We start from the raw sequence: 15,483 nt of genomic DNA, 5'->3' as shown, positions 1-15,483 counted from the left end.
TTAAGGACTTTGGGGCAAAATATGCAAAGTCTTGTTCATTTTCATTTCTTTCCCAGCCACACCACGGGTATCAAGATATCATATCTTAACATTATTTGAACTTTGATGAGATGCATTTAGATTTCCTCATTGTCCACCACACATCCCGATAATCTGATAACCTTTACGTTTCTAGTTTCTTACTAGGTTTACGTTTTAAAAATTCAAAGAATATTCATCCATTTATTCTATCCTACCCCTTCATTCTTCTTCTTTTAAGCCATACAACATACATCTTCAATCTAATCTCCTAGCTTTCTTAGTTTATGAAGCTTCTCAAGTCTATCAATAGATTACAGACACAAAAAGGACTGTAGAAGTCATACACAATGAAAGGAAACATGCCTCTTTGCCTTTTCCTAAGCATCACTCTAAGCTAAGAGCATCTCTTGCAGTGTAGCTCTGTTTTCTGTCTTACTCCCATGCCACTTTTTTCCTCCTTGTTTTTCCTTTTCTTTGTGTGATATGACAGGTGATTACCACAATAAGTGAAAGTTCAGTTCAGTTCAGTTCAGTCACTCAAGTGGTGTCCGACTCCTTGCAACCCCATGAACCGCAGTACACCAGGACTCCCTGTCCATCACCAACTCCCAGAGTCCACCCAGACCCATGTCCAGTGAGTCGGTGATGCCATCCAGCCATCTCATCCTCTGTCGTCCCCTTCTCCTCCTGCCCTCAATCTTTACCAGCATCAAGGTCTTTTCTAAAGAGTCAACTGTTTGCATGAGGTGGCCAAAGTATTGGAGTTTCAGCTTTAGCATCAGTCCTTCCAATGAACACCCAGGACTGATCTCCTTTAGGATGGACTGGTTGGATTGCCTTGCAGTCCAAGGGACTCTCAAGAGTCTTCTCCAACACCACAGTTCAAAAGCATCAATTCTTCAGTGCTCAGCTTTCTTTATAGTCCAACTCTCACACTCATACATGACCACTGGAAAAATCATAGCCTTGACTAGACAGACCTTTGTTGGCAAAGTAATGTCTCTGCTTTTTAATATGCTGTCTAGGTTGGTCATAACTTTCCTTCCAAGAAGTAAGCATCTTTTCATTTTGTGGCTGCAGTCACTGTCTGCAGTGATTTTGGAGCCCAGAAAAATAAAGTCAGCCCCTCTTTCCACTGTTTCCTCATCTATTTCCCATGAAGTGTTGGGACTGGATGCCATGATCTTTGTTTCTGAATGTTGAGCTTGAAGCCAACTTTTTCACTCTCCTCTTTCACTTTCATCAAGAGGCTCTTTAGTTCTTCACTTTCTGCCATAAGGGTGGTGTTATCTGCGTATCTGAGATTACTGACATTTCTCTTGGCAATCTTGATTCCAGCTTGTGTTTCCTCCAGCCCAGCATTTCTCATGATGAAAGTTACCATAGCCTAAATAAAGTGGAATATGGGACCTTTCACAGCAGACGAAATTCCTGGGATTTGCCTCTGTTCAATCAAATACCAACCTGCCTTCACTGTGGAATTAAAAGTAATGAGTCTCTGTCTCTAGGTCTATGGTTTATAAGTATCAAAGATACCATAAATAATTCCCCCTTAGAGGAACGTCACTATTTTAGTACTTTATGCATTTTTAGTCATGTTCTAGAACATAAACACATATAAAATGATTGCTTGCCTCTGTATTTTGCTTTATTTTGGTATTCTATAAACAATTAATTTAAAATTTTGTAACAAGAAGTAAGAATTATTTAAGGAATTTATTAGGTACTAACATAAGTCCTAAAATTATAGGACATTATAAGTACAAAAAATTTTGAATACTAATCATTACATAGCAAGATTAAAACTATACAATTTAGTTAATGCTTTAATAAAAACAGATATTACTATGAGATCTAAGAATATCTCTTTAACACTTTTGTCAATGAGTCTATGACTTTTTTATTTCTCAGGCTGTAGATAATTGGATTTAAGAAAGGAATTATGACAGTGTAAAATAGAGAGTCTATCATATCTTGATCGTCTGCTTGTTCAGATCCAGGGTGCACATACATGAAGAGAAGAGGCCCATAGTATAAAGAGACAGACAGAAGGTGGGCTCCACAGGTGGAGAAGGCCTTCCTTATTCCTTGTGTAGACTTCTTTTTTAATATTGTAAAGAGAATAAGTGTATAAGAGATAAGAACAATGAGAATGGTAAACACCTGAATTGAACCAGAGAAAATAAATACCATCAGAACGTTAATAGAGGGATCAGTACAAGAAATTTTAATCAGTGGCATAATGTCACAATAAAAGTGATGTATTATATTAGAGTTACAAAACGTGACTCTGAGTAACAAACCTGTATGAATTATGGAATGTATAAGGCCACCTAAAAATGATAAGACTAATAGTCGCATGCATAGTCTATTGGTCATAATCACTGAATAAAGTAATGGTTTGCAAATAGTTACATAGCGATCATATGCCATTGTTGATAGCAAAAAACATTCCGTGGTTACACTGATGACAAAGGAAAAGAATTGTACCATGCATTCAGAGAGAGAGAGATCATCCTACTCTTGCCCAGGAAGTTGACCAGCATTTTGGGGGTAACTGTAGATGATACCCAGGCATCCACAAAAGCTAAACTCCCAAGGAATAAGTACATGGGGATGTGAAGGTGAGGGTCATTGTAGATGAGAGCAATCAGACCAAGGTTCCCCATGATAGTGATGAGATATATCATCAAGAACAGAAGGAACAGGGGGATTTGCCACTCTGGTTGATGTGTGAGACCTGTGAGAATGAACTCTGTCAGCTCTGTTGCATTTTTTGTTTCCATATCCTTGATAGATAGCCCCTGAAACAAGTGCAGTAAATGGAAAAACAGTTATCAAGAATTTTAAAACTAATATTTATTGAAGGTAATTGAAATAAAACCATATACTATCTAAATGCTTTCTATTAATCTTACTACATAGTACATAAAATTACTTGTATAAATTATGTTAAAACAGTGCAATTACAACATTTAAAAATTTGTACAGAAATGAAGAGATTTAGAAGAGAAGAAAGACTTTCTGGAGATGAGCAAAATTAGGGGATGCTCTAGAATGAGGTCAAGAAATTCTATGTGTAAGACATGGATGCAGCATCTAAGTACAGAAGTTAGAAGGACCCAGTTTATAAAATGAATTGAATGTCATATGAATGATCTTGAGCTATATTCTTCAAGAAATAAGCAAGAAATGAAAACATATAAAACAGGAAGTGGCAACATCTGTTATTTTTGAAATTAAATATTTGACTGAAGAAAATAGACTTCAGGGAGAGAAACTTGGGTCATAAATACGAATCAGGAAGTTGTGGTTATTGTCCAATGACTCCCAAACTAGATTACACATCAGAATTGTCTGAGAAAATTTCATTCAAATTATAGATTCTGAAGTATTACTATAGACATTGGATCAGTAGATCTTGAATGAAGTCTAATAATATACATTGTATAGATATTCCCCAGGTGATTTAAATGTATGGGAAATTCTTAGTTCATGTGTGATATGGCATTAGGAGTGACAAAGAAGACAAAGTGAGAGGTCAAAATAAATTAGAATGAAGACTCATTTGTGTTGCGGAATGCAGGTTTGTGTCCTCGATGCACTGTGAGGTCAAACAAACTAAAATGTCTGAGTTTGGAGTAGAGAAAGGTGTAATGCAGGGACTAACAAGGAGAATGGGTGGCTTCAGCTCAAAAAATCCTAACTCACCAACGGTTTTCAAAAATTGATGTTGAAAGCTCAGATGAAATGGCCAGTTTTTGCAAGGAGCATCCTCTGAACACCCAGGTATATAATTCTACAAAACCTTAATAAAAGTAAAATATAATGACTTAGGAGTCATAGAAGTGGCTAAAATATAGTATGATCTATCCGTTGGAAAATGTGTGTAAGGTAAAGGGAAATAAAGCATGAAAATAAATTTGAGGAAATTTAAAAAGATTTAAAAATGGATATATATGTATGTGTATATATATGTATATATGTATGTATGTATGTATATATATATATATAGGTATATACATAATTTTAGATACATAACACCTGATCCTATTTTCTACCTAATAAGTCTAGAAACCAAACTTCTAGAAACTGACTTTTCCTTGAACATAATGTAAGGGGACTTGATCTACTGCTAGTAATGCTGCTGCACATACACTGAATTTGGAATATACAGAGAGAATGACAAAGACTTGATGTGTGCAGAAGAGAATTTTGGTTGCCAACTCAACCAAGGGAACAGTATCATGTCCTCAGAAAATGAATCCTGTGCCCATCACAATGGCATTTTCCGTGTGATTTGTGGTATTTAAGTTCAGCAACAATGACAACAGGGCTATTGAGCTAGAGCTAGAACATGATTTGGAGTGTTGACTACTCATTTCTCCAGTGGGTTTCTCCAACTTCCCTGCATGTCTTTGTTGGATTCAGTTTTCATTCAATTAACTGTTTTCCTCTTGGAAACAAGAGTACTGGCTCACCCAAAAAAGAGAAAAGGAAAGACCAGAAAAGGCTACTGAGCAGAATGATCAGAGAAGAGGGAAGGGGTTGGAAAGCTGAATGTAGGGAACTTAAAGAGAGGACAATACTTTAAAAGCACACAGGAAAGTAGAGTGCCAAAAGTGAAATAACTGCTCTTGTAAGATAAGGAGTGAACAGAGATAATTGAGTGTGGGAATGAAGAGATTTTTAGTGGCTTTAGTGAGAGCAGTTTCCATTTTGTTATAGAACTGAATCAAAAAACACCGGAAAGTGGATGGAAGCAAATGGCACAGCAGTGAGCAGAATGAAACAGAGAATCTGAGATGTGAAGAACAGAGGAGATTTTTTTTTTCTTGTAGAAAAATGTCATGAAAATTTTCCAAAGAGGTAGAGGAGGGCATTGAAATGAGAGAGGGTAGAGAAGTGGAATGAGAAGTGTAGGTGGGTGGAAAGAAAACATGAAACAACAAAAAGCAGGAAAAGAGGAAGGAACATAGATGGATAAGTGTAGAAAAGAGAAGGACATGAGGAGGGAGAGGAAGTATCAGAGAAAGGCTGAAGATGAAATAAGGGGAAAGTCTCAACAGTTTGGGGGCTTTATGTTTCTATTAACCCTGGTTTTCCTTGAAACTGCTCAACACTGGGAAGCTTTCCTTTTTCTTTCCTTCAAATATCCAAGTTTTTATTCCTAAGGAATTTGTGTATGATAGTGTTTAATTTAAGTAAATTTACTTCAGAAATTTATATTGTCTATAAACATACTAACACTGCATCAAACTGCTTTTCATGTTTGAAAGATACTTTACCTTTGCTATTACTGAGATTAGAGCTGACTTTCTCTAGAAATCCTTCTGGTTTTCCATCACAGCATTTGCTTATCCACAGGTTTTATTAACAGAATAAAATTGAGCCAAAGACTAGAGCTGAATAAAGGTCATATAAATAACCAATGCCAATAACTGCAGCTGTTAACCGTGTATTTATTTGAAATACTCTTTCCTTCCAGTCAGTCCCAAATCAGTAAATAATGAAAAATTCTCAATTCAGTGTATGGGTACCTATGAAGTTATAGAGGTCAAAATGATTGAGGACTATTTCCAGCACTTTTGCATATATATGTACACAGATATACTCAATGAAATAATTAAGGAGTGGATGAAAGGATAGACGGGTTACTATTTAGGTGATATAACTTAAAATTTAATCCACAAGTGTAGTTAAATAGAATAAATATTTTGAACACAATTATCAGAAAGATTACTTACACAGGAAACATTGTGACCTAAATATTTAAATCAACTTTTAATTTAACGTTCTAGCTTACCAACTCTTATCCTGTAGAGTCTTGTGATTACACTAAGCAGATAATTAAGTATGATTAAATGGTAAAATGTAGCCTTAGAGTTATTCATATTTACTCACAGTAATATTTCAACTGACTGTTCAGGTATCTTGTAAACCAAATCAAAATTATTATAAATTTAAAATTCTTTTAAATTTCTATTAAAAATGAATATTATAAGAGTCATCCTCTCTTACCTATATCTGTTAAGAAATTGTTGAGATTCTTTGAGAGTTTGGCTTTCAGAAGCATAAAATAGTACAAGAGCACCAGAATGACAGTAACGTGATAGTTCTTTCCACAGATTCACTTTGGAGGCTTAATTTTCCAGGCTCAGGAAAATGCTGCTTATATACATTTTAACTATGTGCATTTGCCAGAAGAAGAAGGAATAATAAAATAAAATTCCTTTGATAGCACCATTGATTCCCTTGATGACAACCTAATGTAATGTTAAAGTGTTGCACTCAGTATGTCAGCAAATTTGGAAAACTCAGTAATAATGAGAGTCCATTAAAAATCCTTGAAGAGTTATGTGATTTAATCTCAGTTCCTTTTACAAAGAAAAATCTGGCAGATATGTTTAGGACATAAGAGAGAATCAGCAGAATGGAGGCAACAAGTAACTAGAGTTTTAGAGGTAGGTGGTTCTGAAGGTGAGGGTCGCAGTGGTACCTAGAATCAATAGTGAGAGGAAGACAGGGGTGGACCTGATGGTGAATCACTCATTAGTCTTAGAGTATGGAGTGAAAATGAGCATCTGGAGCACACACATCCAAACTCTTGTTCATGTCTTTCCTAGCCACTCACTGGGCAGTATGGTATCATATCTTCACATTATTTGAACTTTGTTAGTATGCATGTTAGTATGCAAAACTCATTGTCATCCACACATTCCAATAACTTTACATGTGACTGTTTCTTTTTCTAATTAATTTCACTTAAAAAAAATTCTAGGAATATTGACCATTATTTTCCTATTCTGCCTCTTCATTCTTATCCATCCTAAACCTTCAGTTTATCTATTAACTTTCTTAGAAAAGTTTCCCAGGTTGACCTGCAAATATACACAGCTAGAAAGGACTTTAGAAATCATCATAGGTAGTAAGAGATAACTTGCCTTTTGTCTCTCTCTTGGAGCACACTAAGGTAAAAGCATCTCTCATAGTGTAGCTCTTTGTCTTCATTATCTTAGATACCCTGTCATTTTTTTCCTCATTGCTTTCCCATTTCTTTCTGTGATATGAGAGTTGATTCCCATGAGAAGTGAAATTTACCATGCACCAAATAAAGTGGAATGTAAGACGTTTTGATAGCCAGCAGAATTCCTAGGGGTTGCCTCTCTTCATTCAAATACCAATCTGCCTCCACTTTGGAGTTAAATGTGATGGACTTATAAGTGTAAAAGACATCATAAACAAGTCTCCTTCAGAGGAACTGCTCCATTTTAAAACCACATTGAAGAACATACAGGCATAGAAAATATTTGGAGTTTTTTGCTTTATTTTAGTATTCTATAAGGAGGATTAAATTATTTTGTGTTTTTGAATAAGAATATAAATCTATTTTATGGGATTTATTAGTTACTAATGTCTTAAGTCACTAAAATAATAGAACAATTATACATCCAAAAAAAACTGAACACTATCACATAGCAACATCTAAACAATAAAATTTTGTTAATATTTAAATGAAAATAGTACCAATAATACTATGAGATACAACCATCTCTCTTCAACATTTTTGTCAGGGAATCTATAACTTTCTTATTTTTCAGGCTATAAATAATTGGATTTAAGAAAGGAATTATGACAGTGTAAAACAAAGAGTCCATCATATCTTGATCATCTGCTTGTGTGGATCCAGGTCGCACATACATGAAAAGAAGAGGCCCATAGTATAAAGAGACAGACAGGAGGTAGGCCCCACACGTGGAGAAGGCCTTCCTTATGCCTTGCAAAGATTTCCTTTTTAATATTGTAAAGAGAACAAGGGTATATGAGACAAGAACTATCAGAATGGTGAACACCTGTATTGAGCCAGAGAAAATAAATATCATCAGAACATTAACAGAAGGATCAGTACGAGAAATTTTAATCAGTGGCTTGACATCACAGTAAAAATGAAGTATTATGTTAGAGTTACAAAAGGTTAATCTGAATGAAAGACCTGTATGAATTACGGCATGAAGAAGGCCACCTACAAATGATGAGACTAGCAACTGCATACATAGTCTATTGGTCATAATCACTGGATAAAGTAATGGTTTGCAAATGGCCACATAGCGATCATATGCCATTGTTGCCAGCAAAAAACATTCTGTGGTTACACTGATTGCAAAGGAAAAGAATTGTACCTTGCATTCAGAGAGATCATCTTACTCTTGCCCAGGAAGTTGACTAGCATCTTGGGGGTCACTGTGGATGATAACCAAGCATCTACAAAGGCCAAATTCCCAAGAAAAGAGTACATCGGAATATGAAGTTGAGAGTCATTGTAGATGAGTGCAATCAAACCAGTGTTTTCCATAATGGTGATGAGATATATCATAAAGAACAGCAGAAACAGGGGAATTTGCCACTCTGGTTGATGTGTAAGTCCTGTGAGAATGAACTCTCTCAGCTCTGTTGCATTTCTTGTTTCCATATCCTTAATAGATGGCCCCTGAAATGCAATGTAGTAAATGGAAAAAGGACATCATTTATTTTTAAAAGTGAATCTATTGAGGGTAATTGAAATAAAAGCATATGCTAACCTGAATATTTTTTATTTTATTTACTCTTACTATGATACATGAAAAATAGTAGTGGAAAAGTTATATTAAAATAATGCAATTGCATTATTTAAAATTTTTTTCAGAAGTGACCAGATTTAGAACACAGAAAAGCATTATGTCATTTAAAACTTTGCACAGAAACGAGAAGATTTAGAAGAGAAGAAAAACATTCTGAAGATGAGCAAACTTAGGGGATACTAAATAACCTCAGATATGCAGATGACACCACCCTTATGGCAGAAAGCAAAGAGAAACTAAAGAGCCTCTTGATGAAAGTGAAAGACAAGAGTGAAAAAGTTCGCTTAAAACTCAACATTCAGAAAACAAAGATCATGGCATCTGGTCCCATCACTTCATGGCAAATAGATGGGGAAACAATGAAAACAGTGACAGACTTTATTTTGGGGGGTCTCCAAAATCACCACAGATGGTGACTGCAACCATGAAGTTAAAAGACTTAGAAGAAAAGCTATGACCAACCTAGACAGCATATTGAAAAGCAGAGACATTGCTTTGTCAACAAAGGTCCGTCTAGTCAAAGCTAGTCCAGTAGTCAACTATGGAGGTGAAAGTTGCATTATAAAGAAAACTGAGCACTGGAGAATTGATACTTTTGAACTGTGGTGTTGAAGGAGACTCTTGAAAGTCCCTTGGACTGCAAGGAGATCAAACCAGTCCATCCTAAATGAAATCAGTCCTTAATATTCATTGGAAGGACTGACATTGAAGCTGAAGCTTCAATACTTTGGCCACCTGATGCAAAGAACTGACTTGCTGGAAAAGACCCTGATGTTGGGAAGGATTGAAGGCAGAAGGAGAAAGGGACAACAGAGGATGAGCTAGTCAGATGTCACCACCGACTCAATGGACATGAGTTTGAGCCAACTCTGGGAGTTGGTGATGGACAGGGAAGCCTGGTGTGCTGCAGTCCATGGGGTCGCAAAGAGTCAGACACAACTAAGCAACTGAAATGACTGATAGAGTAAGGTCAAGAAATTCTTTGTGTAGAACATGGATGTAAGAACAAAGTGACAATGTTAGAAGGGACCAGTTTATAAAATGAATGAAATGCCATAGGAAGAGCTTGAACTTAATTCTGCAAGCATTTGGCAATAATTTAAAACTTATTAGATAAGGAGAGAGAATATCACTTATTTTTTGAAGTTAAATATTTGGCTATAGAAAATAGGGTGCAAGGAGAAGAAACTTGCATCATAAACAATAATTAGGAAGCTGTAGCTATTGTCCAATGATTCCTAAACCAGATTACACATCAGAATTGTCTGGGGGAGTTTTGTGCAAAATATTGATTCTGAAGTATAACTGAAGAAATTGATGCAGTAGATCATGAATGGGCTCTGATAAAAGGCATTTTCTAAATATTCACCAGGTGATCTAAATGTACTTGAAATTCTTAGTTCATGTGATATAACATTAGGAATGATGAGGAAGACAAAGAGATCAAAATAAAATGAGAATGAAGATCACTTGTACTGCTGAACTCAAGTTTGTGTTCCCAATGCATAGAGAGACCAGACAAACCAAAAGTTTGGAAGCTTGGAACAGAGAAAAGTTTAGTACAGGGCTAGGCAAGGGGAATATGTGGCTTATGTTCTAAAATCCTAACTCATCCTTGGTTTTTGAGGAAGAGTGTTTAAAGGCAAAACTTGGGATGAGGGCTGCAGAAGGTATGACTCTCTTCTGATTGGTTTGTGGTGAGGTAGGTAACAGGGTGGGTTCCAGGAATCTTGTGCTCAGCCTGAAGTTACCATCTTCTACCTGGATAGAGGCCTTAAAGAAAAATTAAAGCTACGTTGTTAGGTATATTCCTTGAGGGAGAACAAAGACCCTGCTTCATCTCTGCAATATTGTTTGCTGACCATTCATCTTTGCTTTTGTATTCCCTCCCTTTTCTTAATTAAAAACTGTTTGAATCTGACCTTAGGAACTCAGAGAAGGTCTAGGAGCTAAAGCTTTTTTCCTACAAAGAAATGGGAAATAACGAAAGTCTTTTGTACTTATGAGGGTCCCACAAGGTCCTGCTCAGTTTCGCTGGAACTTGGTGACATGTAAGATGTGAAGGAGTGATTAGTAAAGGAGAGAGACTAACTAAGTGACTGGGCAGATGGACATCAAAAATTGACATAGAAGATTCAGAGGCAGTAGCTAGTTTTTTCAAGAACATCCTCTGGATATTCAAGTTAGATAAACTTCACAGTATGATTCTACAAAAATATTGATAGAAATAATGACTTGGGAGTCATTGAGGAGGCTGAAATACATAGTATGTATGACCTTTCCATTGGCCAGTGTGAGTATGGTAAAAAGAGAGAAGGCATGAAAATAAACTTGAGGAAGTTATATTAGAGAGAAATGGATGTATATCATTTATTAAATGGAAAAATCTGATCCTCTTTTTTTACCATATGAGTCTTGGTGGCAAACAAAAACTGTCGTCCACTCTAGAAGCCAAAATTTTAGAAAATGACTTTGCTCTCCCCCTTGAACCTAGGATGGGGCGGGGGCAGGGGGGCGGTAGGTGAGGCATTTTATTTAGGGTTAGACACTCAAACTCTTCCCTTGTGGCTCAGCTGGTAAAGAATCTGCCTGCAATGCAGCCCACCTGGGTTTGATCCCTGGGTTGGGAAGATCCCCTGGAAAAAGGAAAGGCTACACTTCCCCAGTATTCTGGCCTAGAGAATTTCATGGACTATGTAATCCACAGGGTCGCAAAGAGTCAGACATGACTGAGCAACTTTCACTTTCACTCAAACTCAGGGCTTCCCTGGTAGCTCAGCTGGTAACTCAGGTAGCTCTCCTGCCTGCAATGCAGGAGACCTGGGTTCAGTCCCTGAGTTGGGAAGATCCCCTGGAGCGGGGCTTGGCAACCCACTCTAGTATTCTTGCCTAGAGAAATCCCCATGAACAGAAGAGGTTGGTGGGCTACAGTTCATGGAGTTGTAAAGAGTAGGACATGACTGAGTGACTAAGCAAAGCACCCAAACTCACCACACTGCATTTAGAATATATATAAAGACAAAAATCATATGTGCACAAAAAGAATTTTATTTGCCAATTCAACCAAGGAAAAAGTGTCGTGACCCCAGAAAATGAATCCTATGTCTACAACAATGGCATTGTCAGTGTGCAGTGTGGCATTTAAGTTCAGCTACAATGATAACAGGTCTTACTGAACTAGAACTGAGACATGATTTGGGTGTCAGCTGTCTGATTTCTTTCTTTTTTTTAATTTAATTTAATTTTTTTTAATTTTTATTTTTACTTTATTTTACTTTACAATATTGTGTTAGTTTTGCCATACATTGACATGAATTCACCACGGGTGTACATGAGTTCCCAAACATGAACCCCCCTCCCACCTCCCACCCCATATCATCTCTCTGGATCATCCCCGTGTGTACCTTCCCATTTATCCAGTGGATTTCTTCAACTTACCCTAGCATTGCTTCATTGGAGCCAATTTCCATTCAATTAACTTAATTCTTCTTGCAACCAAGAGCTCTGGGTCACCCAAAAGGAGAAAAAGAAAGACAAAAAAATGCTACTGAGCAGAGTGAATAGAAGAAGCAGGAGGGAATTGGAAAACTGTGTTGGGAACTCAGAGGAAAATACTCAAGAAGAACAAAGTCAAATACAGTCCTTAAAGCAAAATGAATATTCTGATAGAATAGAGTGAAAAGAAATCTTTGCATGTGGGAATTACGTGACTTTTAGTGGCTTTAGTGAGAGCAGTTTTCATATTGTGACGGAGTTGAGTTAGAGAACAATGAGAAGTGGCACAGCAGTGAGGAGAATGAAAGAAAGTATCTAATACGGTGAGAACAGTTTACATTTCTTGACCAAACTAGATAGCATATTAAAAAGCAGAGACATTACATTGCCAACAAAGTCAAGGCTATGGTTTTTCCAGTGGTCATGTATGGATGTGAGAGTTGACTGTAGAGAAAGCTGAGTGCTGAAGAATTGATGCTTTTGCACTGTGGTGTTGGAGAAGACTCCTGAGAATCCCTTGGACTGCAAGGAGATCCAACCAGTCCATCCTAAAGGAGATCAGTCCTGGGTGTTCATTGGAAGGACTGATGCTGAAGCTCAAACTCCAATACTTTGGCCACCTCCTGCAAAGAGTTAACTCATTGGAAAAGACCCTGATGCTGGGAGGGATTGGGGGCAAGAGGAGAAGGGGACGACAGAGGATGAGATGGCTGGATGGCATCACCGACCCGATGGACACGGGTCTGGGTAAACTCCAGGAGTTGGTGATGGACAGGGAGGTCTGGCATTCTGCGATTCATGGGGTCGGAAAGAGTTGGACACGACTGAGGGACGGAACTGAACTGAACTGTACCGAACCACCGGAAGACAAATGTGAACTTTTTTTTCCCTGTAGAACAATATCATGTAGTTTTTCAAAAGAGAAGGAGGAAAGTATTGAGATAAGAATGGGTAGAGAAGTGAAGTGGAAAATTTGATTGAGTGAAAAGAAAACAGAAAGGAACAAAAAGCAGAAAGAGATTAAGGACCATGGATAAGCATAGAAAAGATCAGGAAATGGAGAGAGAGAGAAGTATTAGAAAGGCTGAAGATGAAATAAAAGTCTCAGAGTTTGGGGGCTTAGTGGTGGCAAATATTTGTCTTAACTCTGGTTTCAGCAAAAGTTGGCAGCACTGGGAAACCTTTCTTTTACTTTTATTCAAAATTCCAAGTTTATTTTTGTATGGAATTTATATATGAAATAGTATTGCATTTTCAATTTATTTTAAAATTGTTCGTAAATATACTAGCATTGCCTCAGTTCTTCTCATATTTAAAAGACGCTTTATCATTGTTATTAGTGTAGTGAAAGCTGAATTTATCTAGATATTCAGCTTTCCTTTATAGCATTTGCTTCTCCACAACTTTTAGTAGCAGAATCAAATTGAGCTAAAAACTAAAGCTGAATAAAGGCAATGTACCTGTAATTGCAGTTCTTCCATGTAATCCCAAATTAATAAATAATCAGAAATTCTTAATTCAGTGTGTGGGTACTTAAGGCCTACCTTTTACTAAAGGTCAAAAGAGACTAGAAGGGTATTTTTACCATTTCAGAAGATACATAAATAGATAGATGATATATTTACATATTCAGTGAAATAACCTAAGAAATACACGGGAAAGTAGTGAATGTAGGTCAACTAAGTAAAATAAATATTTTGAACACAATTGTCAGGAAGATCTTCCATGGAAAACATTGTGGCCTAAATATTTCAACCCACTATTAATTTATTTAATATTCCAGTTTACCAAAGCTTATCTTATGGAATAATTATATAATAATTATAGTAACCAAATAATTAAATATCATTAAGGATTACAATGTGGCCTTAGAGCTATCTTGCTTAACCATATTTATTCACAATAATAAAATATACAAATTATTCACTATTTTTCATTTTCACTTGGCTATTTTGAAATCTTGTAAACCAATTCAAAATTATTATAAGTTTTATAGTATTTTTAACTTTGGTTCAATTCAGTTGCTCAGTCGTGTCCGACTCTTTGTTTTCAGTAAAAACACAATGATATTATAAAAATCATTCTCTCTTACCTGTATCTAAGACGTTTTCAAGATCCTTTTAGAGTTCAGCTTTCTGAAGTAGAAAATAATACAAGAGCACTGCAATGACAATAACACAGGCAACAGTTCTTTATACACTGTTTCATTTTGAAGGCTTCATTTTCCAAGTTCGGGAAACTGTTGTTTATATGAATTTGTCTTTAACTCAGAGTCAATAAGTTATACAGTTGTGTGCTTTTGTCAGAAGAGGAAAGAGCTTAGAACTCAAATTCCCCTGATAATGCCCAAAGATCCCCTTTAGGACAAATCTAAGCTGGTCTACTGGGCATTTTGGACTTGGACATGTATGAGAAATCCAGGCTGTCTCATTGGACATCACAGACTGAAATCATAAACATCAAGTCCTTGTAGACAGTTCCCAAGTTTATCAATTGAAATTGTACTTCATACCACTTTTTTCCACCACAGGCACTTTTGAAATGTTTATGCAGACTCCAGTTTATCTATAAATTCAATAGTCTAAGTTCTTTGATGAGTACAGTATTGTCTGAGATCATCACACATGATTTCAGTGAGGCCAAAGCTACAGATTCTTTTTAGCCCGTCAACTCCTAAATTTTTCCTTCTTGTGCAAACCATGGCTCACATTCCACAACTACACCTGACTTCCTACTTTAAGCTGAAAACTAATGAGAAATCTTACTAGGCAAAATTTGCGGGAGGAGAAAAGGAAAAAGAAAACTGAGGACCACTGTGGGAAGTGGCCTAGGTTAGTGCTTCTCAAACATTAATCCCTATGAATATTCCAGAGGTTTTTTTTTTTAATGCAAATTCTGTTTAAGTAGTGATGACTGTGTGTCTACATTTCTAATATGGTGTTGTCTCCAGACATTTGCCTTCTTCAGTTTCATCATCTACAGGCCTACCTTATCAAAAAAACAGATAATTAGATAAATAAACCAAAAAATTTTGCAAACGTAGCAGAAGTATAAAAAGAGAAGCAAAGAGGAGTCAGAGTGGTCAAGGGAGGCCAGCATTTGTGGGGTCACATCAGATCTCGTGGTAGGTGAGATTTTGCTTTATACCCCAACTTAAATGAAAACTGTTGAAGGATTTTGAACATGGGGGTCACATGTTCAGATTTGCCTTTAAGTATAAACAAAGTTGCCATTGAGCATCACTGAAGAAAATAATGGCATTATTTACATCAAAATATTATAATATGACAATTGTGATGCTGTGTTTTATATCTGAAGTGTACAACGAATGTTTAACCTCTGCTTGGGA

At 36.5% G+C, this 15,483-nt stretch overlaps 1 protein-coding gene and 1 pseudogene across 1 annotated transcript; both read right to left on the bottom strand.

Moving 5' to 3' along the window:
* On the bottom strand, positions 1,876 to 2,816 carry LOC102189622 (olfactory receptor 5H8-like). The gene is given in 2 exon segments (XM_013970129.2): positions 1,876 to 2,529; positions 2,532 to 2,816. Coding segments are annotated over 2 exon segments (930 nt in total). The 5' UTR covers positions 2,808 to 2,816.
* LOC102189348 lies at positions 7,557 to 8,491 on the bottom strand (annotated as a pseudogene).

This window comes from Capra hircus, chromosome 1 (genome assembly GCF_001704415.2).
Source record: "Capra hircus breed San Clemente chromosome 1, ASM170441v1, whole genome shotgun sequence".
NCBI classification, from domain to species: domain Eukaryota; kingdom Metazoa; phylum Chordata; class Mammalia; order Artiodactyla; family Bovidae; genus Capra; species Capra hircus.
This window is presented reverse-complemented; position numbering and strand designations above follow the sequence as displayed.